The sequence below is a fragment of the Apis cerana genome, linkage group LG12, assembly GCF_029169275.1.
Source record: "Apis cerana isolate GH-2021 linkage group LG12, AcerK_1.0, whole genome shotgun sequence".
Lineage (NCBI taxonomy): Eukaryota > Metazoa > Arthropoda > Insecta > Hymenoptera > Apidae > Apis > Apis cerana.
The window spans coordinates 10,887,426-10,901,280 of NC_083863.1; the positions used below are offsets into that span (position 1 = coordinate 10,887,426).

Genomic DNA, 13,855 nt, shown 5'->3' on the forward strand with positions numbered 1-13,855 from the left:
GATTAATTACTCGTTTTCTACACAAAATTTTGGCACTTTTAAGATTGCATCTTAAAGCTAGAACTCCAGACAAGTTTCTCTTATCAATTTTAATATAAAAATCTTTTCCGTTAATTAATTATTAACGATTAATAAGGATAACGCGTCGTATATTCGTAATATATTGAAAACGCGTTTTTAATAAATTATTAATAAATAATGAATTGAAATGAAACATCACATTAAAATTGATAGGGGAAACTTGTATGAGATTCTAGCATCAAGATGCAATCTTAAAAGTGTCGATATTTTGCGTAGAAAACGCGTAATTAATCAATTTTCAATATGGCGTCTTCGATGTATTAAAACGTATGACGCATTAATTGTTAATAATTAATTAATCACAAGGAATTTTATATTAAATTTGATACGAGAAAGTTGTCTGGAGTTCTAGCTTCAAGATGCGATCTTAAAAGTATAAAAATTTTATGTAAAAAACGAATAATTAATTAATATTCCATGTATCGTTTCCGTAATGGTGGGGAATGCTATCTATCCTTCTCGCGCAATAGTGCTTTCCTTGTCTATGACTCCGCATACCTCCTTGCGTATTCTGCTATGCTAGTAACGAGTCGAAGCTTCGGTGATCCAAACGCGAGATGGCGCTGATCGCGGAAATTTTTTAATCGATCTCTAACTTATCGACAAAATGTATTTCGTCAGTAATTGGGGTACAATTCAAAATAGAATCGTATTAATTATTATGTAAAAATATTAAAACGGATAAAATATTAAATGTAAGATAAAATGTAAAACGGAATAATAAAGTAAGGAAAGAATATTATTACCTATATGATTTATATAGATTTTTATAATAAATTAACTTTTTTATAAATTATATATATATATATATTTTTCATATATATTTTTGTATTTCTTTCTGTATTTTTAAAAATGTTCTTTCTGGAAATGTGCTGCCTAAAAACTGTATAAAAGCTGTATAAACAATATAAAAAAGGTAATAATAAAAATAAAACGTAAGTATATTAAATTTTAAAATAAATTTTTTCATTTCTTCTTGAATTGTATTCTTCTGATACAAAATCGATACGATCTATTGAAAAATTTTGACAACTTTGGGAAGTAACATGAAATTTCTGGAAATTCCGATATTCTTCCGAAAATAATATCAAATTTTACGTTTCTTTACAAACATTGATCCGTTTATTGTGATTTTCAATGCTTATTTACAAAAATTTTCGAAAATTTTCGTTTGTTTACAAACATTGATTTGTTTGTTTCCATTTTCAATATTTAGTTGCATTTTTTTGCGAAAATTCTTGGAAATGATGGTTAATTTCTGATGAATCAAAATATACTTACTTTTACAGTTTCTTGCAATAATGAATTTCTTTTTAACAATTTTCTTAGTTTTAAGAATACTTACTTTTTAGATCTTTCGATATTTAAAATACTAAATTTTTGTCATAATTTATTAGCAAAGGATATCCGAATATGCAATCTTTATCATCTAGAATATCTTTTAGATTGTTTTTAATAATATTTTAAAATATTTCAGAGGAAAATAGTTTGCAAGGAAGACACATCCTAATGTAATTAATTTTTTCCTAAGTGGACACGTACAAGTTTCGTAAAAGTCGACCTTGTTATTCTACATGGAATTATATATCTTTTAATGTCCAAACAATGTAATTTTTTTTATGTAAAAAAAATGTCAATTTTAAAAATATTAAATTAAAAAACTACTCGTTTAAACGATAATAAAGTATCTTTTAAAAATTTCTTCATAACAAACATGATGGATCACATCTATTAACGTATTAAAAATCCTATAATTCCATTAAAGAAGAACAATTTGACCGATCTTTTTCAATATCATCAAAACTAGACGAAATATTTTACATGATTAGACGAAAAATTAAGACGGATATAAATGATTATGAATTAATCGAACCGATCGAATTCGTTTTAATCGTGAATTCGAGACAGCATTGTTTTCCTAAACAAAATAATCCATCGTACGTCTTCTCGAGAATTGTCAGAAATAAATATGGTCAAAACAAATAATATATATATATATATATATATATGTGTGTGTGTGTGTGTGTGTGTTTATTCGCGAAAAACAAGACTCGTTGCCTCGTTTATCCCGACGTTGAACCTTAAAACAATCATATTTCTGTTAATTTAACATTGATTATTCCGTTCACGTTCGGAATGGTAGTCGGTAGACGTTAAATTAGTTTATTCGAAATGGTAAGTTTCAATGAAACGTGATCGTTTTAGTGAATCAGCGTGACGTCAACTATAACGATGAATTAAAAATAGATTCCATGAACGGAACTTATGATATATGTATACATACACACGCACACACGCACACTCACGCACATAGGATTTCTTGTTTATGAGAAGATTTCAACTTGGTTATTTATGGGTAACGAACTTGCGAATTCTAATTAAGGATTAAAAGATCTCTCCGAGTTTTCGAGAGAGTTCTCTCTAAATGCTGGGATTAAGAGACGTTTTTTCCCGAATTGTCTCTACCTTCGAATCTTTTTCAACCTCGCTAACTAAGCGAATTCTATCTTTCACTGTTTTTTAAAATTCGAAGCTTTTATTACGTTACTTAAACCTGTAATCTCTCGAAGAGAAAATAAAAATTAAATATAAATTAATTAATGTTAACAATAAAATAAATATTTCACGAAATATAATTGAAACTGGATCAATTAAAATGATTACAAAGAGATATCACCTGTCATTTCGAGAGAGAGAGAGAGAGAGAGGAAGAGCAAAAAGGAATAATACACAGGAAAAAATAAGTTTTCCTCTTGATCCGAGCTTGACTCGCCCTCGTAAACATCGTCGTCGTGGGATGGCGACAAAATCGATCGACCAGTTTATCGTTCCTTCACCTGTCCCCCTCGATATCTCGAATTAAATCGCGGCTGGAGGCAGCGAAGAGGGGCGATCGAATGGCCGTTCGTAGATGAGAAAGAATAAAAAGAGAGAAGGAAGGAAGGGAGAAGAATCGACTCGCAAGTCGTAAAAAAAAAAAAAAAGAATAATTTCCATCGACTCACCAGATATTGAGGAACTTTTCTCGCACCTTCCGCTTCATGCTGTCGCTCTTCCGCCGATACTGCAATCTGCGGTAGGAATCCGCGTAGAGAGGCTCTGGAAGCTGTTTGTAGAAACCTGAAAGTGACAGCGGTCTGGAGATTGAGCCCTTCCTCTAAAAAAATCCCTCTAAGCTCTCTCATTGATCGAAACCTAATATTTTCCTTTCCGCGATAATTGCCTCGAATTTCGACTTTTCTATTTTCGACCGCGACTTGGGAACGAGAGTTGGGAAGAAAATTAAGGGGGAGGAAAAGCTTCTGTTGGTTTATCGTACGCGGCGAAAATATGGGAGGGGGGGAATTGTTGTAATTGTTGATCGTAACGTAAAGGTTGATACGTGTGCACGGATAATACGCGTTTGGCCAGGAAGCGAAGATAGGAATAGCTGGGACGGGCTCCTTGCACGGGCAAATATTTATTCAGCGGCAGACGCGATGGACCTATGCGCTGTTTATTCGCGCGTATATCCATCGTCTCTGGCGGATCGGTAACGTTGCAATGATTTTTCGATTCGCGGTAAGTGGCTGGGGATTTTTCTTAACGGCGCTTCGTTGGGAAAAACTCGTCGTGAAAATAAATAATAATAATAACAACAACAGCGACGACAATTGGTCGAGGAAGGGACGAGAATGGAGGAAAATTGGATTGGCATCGGGAAAAACGTCGGAACGAAGGCCTGTTTCGTTTTAGGAGAGACGGGAAACTCGTTCGGGATTGTGTCGCTCGACAAAAGAAGAGAAGAGGGAGGAAAATGAAAAATTCGAAAGGTTTGATCCTTTATTTTCCGGTGGCGTGCCTCTTTGGCCAGATGTGCAATTTTGCGCACGAACGGTGTTTGCGCGCCACCATCTACTGGATTAAATTATACATAGAAGGAGGAATGATTCACCTTTGTTTCCGGATATTCAATTTCCATTTTTCGATCAATTTCGTATCGTCCAGTTTGGAATGCTCGAAAAAAAGAAAAAAAGAAACGTTGCGCGAGAGAGATATATATATAAAGAAAATAACAAACGGTTTCCTCCTTCTTTTTAAATATACTCCACGAAGATCGCTCCTTTTCCCCATTCCTCTTTTTTACAATATTTGTCGTTGAATTTCGAAAAATCAAAATTTTTAATAAGCAATTTAATACGGTTGGCAGAGTGTGTACATATAAGAGGCAGCGTAAAACTTACTCAGCCAACTGAGTTGGTCGTTGTGCTCCAACTTGTTCTTGAAACTGTCGACCTGCCGCTTCAGTTCACGAAGAGCGAACGAAGGCGATGCGTACAGAGCTTCTTGATGCTCCCGAAGTTGCCGTTCCAAGGCCGCCACGCGTCTCTCGAGAGCCCACAGCACTTCCGCCTCGATCACCCCCGACGAGGCCGGATGAGCTCCGACGATCTTAAAAAGAGGAAATACACGCTCCACAACTTCCATCAATTGCAAATCGAGCGCGTTTTTTTAACCATCTCGATCTCAACGCCCCCTTCCCCTTCCATCTAAATGATAAAGGGTTGCGTTGTTGCGTTCCAGTTTCAATTTTAATTTAAAAAGAGAAAAAAAATAACCGAGAGATTGCCGCGGCCCAAAATTAACGCGAAACGCGTTTCTACGCGCTTGAAAAATAATTTACACGCGCGTACAACGTATAATTATTAAAAAAAAAAAAATAATAATAAATAAAATAAAATAATTCAGCGTAATTTAATTATACCTACGTAATTACTGCAACCGGTGTAATATCCATTTGCATCGTAATTATTTTTTCACCTTCAATTTAACGTTTATTATTAAAATTAATGGGCTCAGGGAAGGTAGAAGAGAGAAATTTCGCGGAGAGGGGATGAGACGCGAGGATCATTCGGCAGAATGAGATAATTTGCCGAATCTGAGAAAGATTTTATCATCGATCGATTAATGGAGAGTAAGGAATTCTTCTCAATCCGCGCAAAACGATAAAAACTTTTCGATACGAGTTATGGAAAAGTTTCGACAAACATTCCTCCACTTTTAAAATAAAAAATGCACAACTTAATGCACAATTCTCGTTAAACTGAAAAATTTCTACCCCTTTTCTTGGGGATCGAAGTCGTTAATTTAGAAGAAAAAGAAAGAAAGAAAGAAAGAAAGAAAGAAAAGAGCTTCGAGTTTTTTATTAATTACAATTACATAGGGAAGAAAAATCCTTATTTTATCCTGATACGTATCAACGATCGAGCAAAAGTTTCATCGACGTGGACGTTAAGAGAAAGCAAGAAGAAGGGTTCTGAAACGAAATTACGTAATCGAGGACCGCGAAAAGATCGGTGAAAGTACGAACGAAATGGGAATAGGCAACACGCAGGATGGTCGAATCGTTACCTGAAGGACATAGGGAGAATCGGGTGTGTTCGCCGGCAAATTAGTCGAAATGTTCAACAGTTTGTCCCCTTTGCAAAGCTTCACGATGTCCAGAGGTCCAGCCTCTGCTGCGTTCCTAAAGAGTTCTGCAACAGAGATAAGAAAATTGTCAGAGAGAGAGAGATCCTGTTGTTAAGGGAGGGCGATAATTTCCAACAACCTTCTCACAGACGTCATAAATATCCGCTCTCGAGATGTTATTCTCGATTAAACCCGTTGAACGAAACGTTGCAAGAATGAAAAAAGTTTTACATAAACATTCGGAGAGATCCGCCTGGTATAACGATATAGAATTATAGAAATATAAAAGTCCAATTATTAATTGGACGAAATTTTAATAAACGCGCAACGAGGCGAAATCAGAATTATTATTTATTATTCCAATAGCCAAACATTCAATGGCCAATTAATAATTAATAGTATTTCAAAGCCTCGATAAACAAGCTTTTCGATACGATAATAAACCCGAAAATCTCGTTAAAATCTCAATTAAAGCGATTCAAATCCCCCTTTCCACTCTACAATTTTCGATCGCCTACACATCCCTGGTTAAGCGAACGGAGAGAGCGTCTACGCTCTGTTCGAACGAACGATCATTTCGATCGTTAACACTGGTCAAGGTCAAACGTTTCCTCGTGACAATTCCAGGGGGGAAAACAAACGACGACGTGGCGTTAAAAAGAAAAAGTAAGGGGGGAGGGAGGGAGGGAGAGAGAGAGAGAAAGAGAGAGGAGAAAAATGGCACGGGAAAGCATACAGTCGGCCGTGAATTAATTATTCAAATGGCACCGCTCCAAGCGGTGTATCCTTTCGGTGATATCGAGCGTAACGACATTTTATAAGTGCATGTTTTATTCATCGTTCCGAACGCAGTTGTGCGTAACTCGGCCTAACACGTGCATTATGTCGGCGCAATTACAGCCACGATGCCGGAACGAGCGCTCTGTCACAAGTTGTTCCTTTCCATCCAAATTTCCATCCGAAATTATTGTTCGCGGGATCGTCGTCACCCGAAGAAAGACACGGAAATGATTCGCGCCAGTTGTTCGTAAAACGCGTTGCAAATCTGTCCCGGACGATTTACGGATCCAAACTCGAGTTAAAAACAGGGAAAAATGTCCGAAGAATGGACGCGAATTTGCCGCAACTGCAGAATTTATCTTGGGTAGCAAACGAAGGGAAACAGCGAATACCAGATTAGAGTTAATCAGGATTCCATATATCGAATACTTTGGTCTCCTGGCTTCGCTCGCAACGTGGGCCAATAATCCATAAATTTAACATCGGTCAAGATGTTGATCAACTAACCAACTAATTAACATCGAGGAAAAGAAACCGGTGCATAAATCCCGCAAATGAAATTACCATTTAACAACAACACGGGTTTGTTTCTTACTTTGGCGAGACGTCAAAGTTTTCAGGGAGGCTGACCAACGAAACGCCCGAGATATATTCTCGCTTCTACTGTCGTATTGTATATAGGAGAATTAACACCGATGTTTTCCAACCGATGAATCAACGAAGGCCAGAAACTAAGGGAACAAGGATTCGGCGGCAATTAATCATCGGTTCGTAAGTTGTAAACGTTTTAATGTGGATTTATACCGATGAAACTGGAAAATAATAATAAACAACGAATTATCGAACGAAAATGATATCGGTGTATTGCTCGCAAGACCTATGAAACGAAACGCGAAGTTAACTTTTTCATTTTACGTTATTTTGCTTTCTCTCTAAAAGTGATTAACGAGAAACGGGAAGAAAAGTAAACGAAGTAGATGGCGAAGCCCCTATTCCAAAGAAGATAAAAAGCGAGAAATCGCGTAGCTTTCGGATATAAAAAAGAAGAAAACGCTAATGGCATTCGCCAGTTGGTTAAAAAACAGAAAGAGAAGGGAGAGGGGGTAAAAGTTTCTCGTCGTTTCAGTTATCGATTCGACAAAACGCGAGGAGCTTACTTCTTCCTCGACGTATTCAACGTGAAGATTCATGATTCTTCGTGAAAAATGAGTTTTTCCACAGCCCGGAATGTCGTGCGAGAATCATTTATAAAATCCAGCTGTTGCTTATACCCTCCTTTATTCCATTTTCGTTTTTTCCGTTTTCTTTTTTACGAACGACCCATATATATTTTTTATAAACATAATGGGAAACGTGGAAAGATATCATCATCGATTTTAATTAAATCTCCCTCGCGCGAATTTGGCGGAACACGTTCACATGACGTAATGAAATGTTGCAACGGAACAGATGCGCGTTTTCACTTGAGAAGAACGCGTTATGAATTAATTTTAACGTGCAATTTGCTTTCCTTTTTTTTTTTTTTTTTACAACGATAATATTAAACGATTCGTATTTAATTAGAATTGATGAAGAAATATAATATGGTTTTATTTATCAATTTTAATTTTCATTTTCTTATATATCCGTTAAATATTAAATTAATTATTTTTGCTTCTTGAGATCGAAGGAATTTACTTTTTACGTTCTTTAACGATTAAAATATACGTTGGCGTAGATTGAACCGATTGATTGTTTGAAATAAACCTTCTCGAATATTTGTATGGGTTAATTAATAAGAATCCTCAAAAGAATCCTCTAAAAGAAAACTTGCATTAATTCTTCCCTTCCTTCGAAAATTGGGTGTAGCAAGTTTCAATTATAACAAGGAACAGAAAGTACAATAAAGACGTGGATGAAAAAGAATTATTTATCAATAATTTTCTTCGTTGCCTTTTTTTTCTCCTTTTAAACCTATGAAAAGTCGCAAGAAGAAAGAACAATTACGAACGAAAAAGTTTTTTACAAACAAATATTCTTGAAACCTTCCCCTTAAAAATGTATACAAATTAACGATGCTAAAGACAAATTACAGGATACTCGAGTCTTCGAGTGGAAAATAAATTTTCCAACGAACGTTATTCTTCTAATAAAGTTCTTTTTGTGTCTATAAAAAAAATCTTTTTTTATAGATAGGACGAGGGAATAGAAAAGAATAGAAAAGAAGAAAGAAAAAAATTTGCCGCCGAACTTGATTAAATTTTCTTCCTCGTGGTCCAAATTGGAAAAAAAAAAGAAAGAAAGAAAAAGAATCGATAGTCTACGACATCGTAAACCAGATATCAAAGTATGATTCTAATTCAACGATTTCGCATTGATCTCCGAACGACAATGAAAACTGGCGCGAACAGATTTCTTCTTGACGTTTTTTCGGCTCAGCCAAATATGAAATAGAATTTTAAAAACAAGCCTTTGTACAACGAGATCCCGTGGTAATTCGTTTCGACGGTTGAAACTGGAATAAAATTGGAGGGGAAAAAAGTGGATCAACCGGAGAGATGAAAGAATAGAAGCGGGAAAATATTTCAGGGATGTTTTATCTCAACTTTCACCCTCGTTCGATGCGTTAATTTTAAAAATGTCACGGGAAATGTGGCTTATATATCCCCCTCCCCCACCTCGTATCGTAAAAATTCTCCCTTTATGGGGAATCGTTTCGGTTATTTGAACCGTGGAAAAAACCTAGGAAGCATCCCTGAACGGACGAGAAATCCTGAATTCGAGCGGCACGATGCTGGAATATGGCTGGTCTTTGATCGTTACGAGACTCGTTATGCACGTGGGGAACATTTTAGAGAGAAAACGTGTGCGGATCGAAGGTCATGTTAGAAGAAGAACGAAATTTTCATTACCCACTCGACAACATTTTTCTTACCAATGATCGGATTTTATCGTGAAAAGCTCTTGTTTTTTCTCCTCCTCCTCCTTCTTCTTCTTCTTTTTTTTTTACGAAAATTTAAATAAATAAAACACTGGAGTGCAGCGGGAATGAATTGCGAAGTGCGAGAGGAAAGCGATCAAGGGAATGAAAACGGGTAAGAAAAATTCCAAGGTTCGTGTTGTTCCAATATTCATGAACTTCCTGTACACCCGTTGTGCACGAGAAGCAACGCGGAGTGCACGAGCGCGACTCGCGTACCCACGCCCACGCGTGTATTTCAATGGAGGCCGCTAATTAAACCGAAACTGTTCATAGCGTGGCGCGAACGATATTTACAACCCTACTATCCTTCCAATTCCACTTAAAATCTAAAAACGGAAACGACAGCCTGTTTTTAATAAATATTCGACTCTTTTCCACGTTGCAAATTAATCGTTGATTAATTAATTAATTGCGAAAACTCGATTCCTTTCGCGGTATTGTTCGAAAATGTAGCCGTTGTTAAAATAAACACAGAAATTTCAAAACTTTTCCCATTTAATTTTTTGGAGAGCGAGTATTTATAAATAATTTTTAAAATTCGATTCTTTATTTCCACTTCTAGAAAAACAACGTTACAACGAAAATGTTACTTTTCAATAAAACTTGTACAATCCGCGTGTCTCTCCTTTTTTTATGACGCTATAAATTTTGAAAATTTTTATGCCGACAAATCTTACACCTCTTGTTTATTTTTTTTTTTTTTTTCAAGATTTACGCGACAATATTCACGATCGAGACAATCTTGAGCGCGAGCATAAAACGACCCGACCCAGAAAAAGGGGGCGAATGAACAATTCGTGGACAACGATGGGAAAAGTGGCCGGTTTATTGGTTGTTGGCCAACCTGCCGGCGATTCTGTTCAAATTTCCTGGACAAGCCATCGTCAAAGGATACGCCGTGCCAGTTCGAATCGAGTTGATTAACTTTTTCGGGACAGTGTTTCTTTAACAGGTGGAAATTGCTGAAATCGATTGATCGGCGTTCGAAAGATCACCTGGAAAAGATTGGTTTTCTTTCCTTTTTTTCGTTTTTTCTTTTTCGTTTTTCGTTCGAATAAGTATCGTTTTTTTCGAAAATATCGGAACGAATCAATAAATAATCATATTAAATCGTATCGAAACTCACGATGATGTACGAAAGTAGTAAAAAAGAAACATAGACGTACCCTTATTTGGTTTCGAACTATCGCACTCGCTAATATTATTGCACGTGTGGGTGGATAAGTATTAAAGCAAACAGTAAAGAGGAAAGATAAAAAAATTTACGAAGTAATAAAGTCATGGGAAGAACAACCTAAAAATAAACGCGATCCAGTTTATTTCAGTTTATGAAATTTTAATACAAAATCTATAATTAAGCCATTACTGTGTTATATATCGAACAATTTTAATTTTTACGTAAAATAGGTATTGATAAAAATAAAATGAAATCGTTGAATAAAATTAGATATTAATCATTGTGTAAAGATTTTGTTTCGACGTATATATATATAAAGTATAAGGATCCCTGATCTAATTAAAATCGACCATACGTGTTCCAAAAATCTATTGGAATTTGATAAAAATTTTCAAAAGCTGTCCACTATAATTGCTGAAAATCCTGGAAAAAAGTGGTATGTATGAAAAAAATTATACGAAGAAAAACTGTGATTTAAATCCATCCGTTTACGCGGAATAATAGAATGTATTTATGACGTGAAATCTCTTGAAATAACCGAGACGCGAAGAAATAAAACATTTTGTACATATCATATTTACCATAAACGTTGTAATTATTCCATAAAACGCAATTATCCTTTCATCGAGACTCGTAAAAGTCAAAGATAAAATTTTAAATTCGCGAAATAAAAAGACCGATTAATGGAAATTCTACAGCGAAAATAAAAATGATCGGTATAAAATCTGGATACATTTTTCTTTCTTTCATACGTACAACGTGCTCAAGTTCATCGGGAACGAACACGTTTAATATCTGGAAAATCAAGTTAAATTCGAAAACTAGCTTAAATTTGATATTTCAAAATTTCCAACCAACACATCTTGAGCGCAAAATCGGCTTACCGAATCCTCCATCTAAAATTAACTATCACTAATGCGCGGCCCTCGTCCAACATCGTTCCAAAGTCGTGTCACGTCACAACTCGAGTTAAATCGATGTTTGGTCGCGACAGGAATTTTCCAAACGAGAGAAAAAGCGGCCGTACCGTCAATTACACTTGTCCAAATTACCAAATCAAATATTAGCCCGGCCACCGACGTGGAGGATAATAGAGTCTGAAATTAGAACGGGAGGAACGGTCGAAGATGGGATAGATGGCGTACCTTGGACAACCTATAAAAATCGAGGGCGGCACGCGCTATCGTTTGCCGAGTAAATTCTTTTAATTGAACACGGGGGTGGCTAAGAGTCTATGCTCTTTCCAGATACGACCGATCATTTCATACTTTCGATAAATGGATGGAATTGGCGGAGGAAGAATTAGCTTGACGGAAACAACTTTCTCGTTCTGTTTGAAATTACGATTATTCTTGGTGTAACATTTTTTTTCTTTTTTTCTTTTCTCTTTTTTAGAAATCGAGGAGGATTTTTCCATGTAATTTTCGATGAATCACAGAGCGTAGAGCGCGTGCGAACGATTGGATTGGGCAAAAATTTCGAAATCGTCGAAATGGAAGAGTTATTTTACAATATTTCGAAATTGACGATTTAGGTATGTGTTGTTAGAGTTTAGAACTATGATTTTTCAAATACCTTTTTTCTATTTTTTTTTTTTTTTTTTTTTGATTGACAAATAACTATTGCTTTTTGTAGTTATGTGCTTTTTTTTGTAACCTTTTGTAGAATTCATATTCGATTTATACCGATGGACATTTTGAAAGTATTTTATCAGTAATTCGTTTCGTTGGAATATAATATAAATTGATCGTATCCGATATTCGATATTCATTTATTAATTGGTATCCAATTTCGCGAATTAAGAGCAACGGATCGATTAGCAATCCTTCGACGCCTTCGATTTTTATCGAAGGAAATCGATGGTGTTAACAAATTTCGTAAAACGTGCCTGCAGACCAAGAGAACGATTTCTAGCGATAAATCTACTCGTCAAAACTTATTTGTGCCGGCAATTGATTCGAATTCCATCTCTCGCGGAATCACATTCCTAGAAAATCCCTCTTTCTCCATGCAAAAGTAACGTTCTGATAAAGCAGATTGTAGGATCGCGAACCGCGATCTCCTCCGCAATAAAGTAGCAAGTATCCGCGGTATACGAGTACGTTCATCCCCTCTTTCCCCCTTTCCCAGTTTACCAACCGTAATCACGTTTCTTATTCAAAGAGCAAAAAGAGGGGAAAGAAAGGAAACGAGAGATGGACAGAAGGAAGATGGATAGAAGCCATTTCGCGATGTACGCTTCGCCATCATTCCGAAAGAGCTCGAGATTTATTTGACGAAACGCGATGTACAAAAGGGGGAAAGGTTCCGTTCCGTCGATTCGATGAATTATTCCCCGCCATCTCGATCTAATTCCTTTGAAACAGGGTAGGGTAAACTTGGAATTACAGAGGTGGGGTAAACGAGCAATCGACAATCGTGTTACACGGGTGCGTACAAGCGATGCAAAGCACGCGAGTATCGATGATTTACTTTGCGAAACGAGGTTAAATTAGCCTGAAACGTCGGCGTGACTTTGGCTGTTTCTCCAAAGTAACCTCTCCCTCCTCTCCCCTCCCGCCAGCCTCACTTTCGATTCCAAGGGACATTTACGTTGGCCAACTTTCGGTCGGTCCATCTCGAATCGACCGAAGTCCTCGATCGTGCTCAAAGTTGCTCGTGCAACGATTAAAGATCCTGTTTATACCGGCAACTTTGATCGACGAACCGAACGTCGTTTCGCGTGTAAACGCAGCTCTACGAGCTTGCGAAGACGGATTTTGTTTGTAAATCGAGCCGAGTAAAAATATCCAAGTACCAAGTAACATAATCTGTGTATTGGCAAAATTGCGATTCGAAATTGGACGCGGACGATATATCGATGTTTCCGCAAGAGAGAAAGAGAGAGAGAGAAAACATAAAGCTGGCGCGTCACCGCAACGTGTGGTATAAACTAAACTCGGCTATCCGTAAAATCTGGTCAACCCACATCCCCATGATCTAAGTGTTCGAAAGTTAAGCTACCGACGGAAATCAAATGGTTGGTCTTCCTACCTTCTCCGTTTCGCTCGTCCGCTTGCACGATTGTACGCGCGAGAGGTTTGCGCGAGCGACAGTTCTTGCGGCTGGTTTGTCCTGGCTCACACGACGCGGCTCCGTAACGAAACGAAACGAACGTGGTGGCACATATACAGAGCGAAAGAAGGGGGAGAGCTATCTTCCGACCCGTCCATTGGCTCTAATAGGATAATGAAACGTGAATCATGGATGTACGGCGGACGATTATATTTTTATTGTGACCCACGCTCAATTTATTCATTATTTTGTTGAGGCCAATATCATTGGTACGAGGTGTAGGAAGCCATTGCTGGTCGGAAAGCATCGCTCGAGAGTTCCTACGGGTCCCCGTGCTACTATTACTTTTT

General features: G+C 36.9%; 1 protein-coding gene across 6 annotated transcripts in view; it reads right to left on the reverse strand.

Moving 5' to 3' along the window:
• The window catches only part of LOC108003707 (uncharacterized), a 95,214-nt gene that overhangs the window by 12,017 nt on the left and 69,342 nt on the right, over positions 1 to 13,855 (reverse strand). For all 6 annotated transcript variants that reach the window (XM_062082800.1, XM_062082799.1, XM_062082795.1 and 3 more), the window contains 3 exons: positions 5,473 to 5,597; positions 4,305 to 4,512; positions 3,087 to 3,201 (listed from right to left, as the gene is read on the reverse strand). In XM_062082800.1, coding sequence (XP_061938784.1) covers positions 3,087 to 3,124 — 38 coding nt within the window. In that variant the 5' untranslated portion in view covers positions 3,125 to 3,201; positions 4,305 to 4,512; positions 5,473 to 5,597. The remainder of the gene's footprint in view (positions 1 to 3,086; positions 3,202 to 4,304; positions 4,513 to 5,472; positions 5,598 to 13,855) is intronic.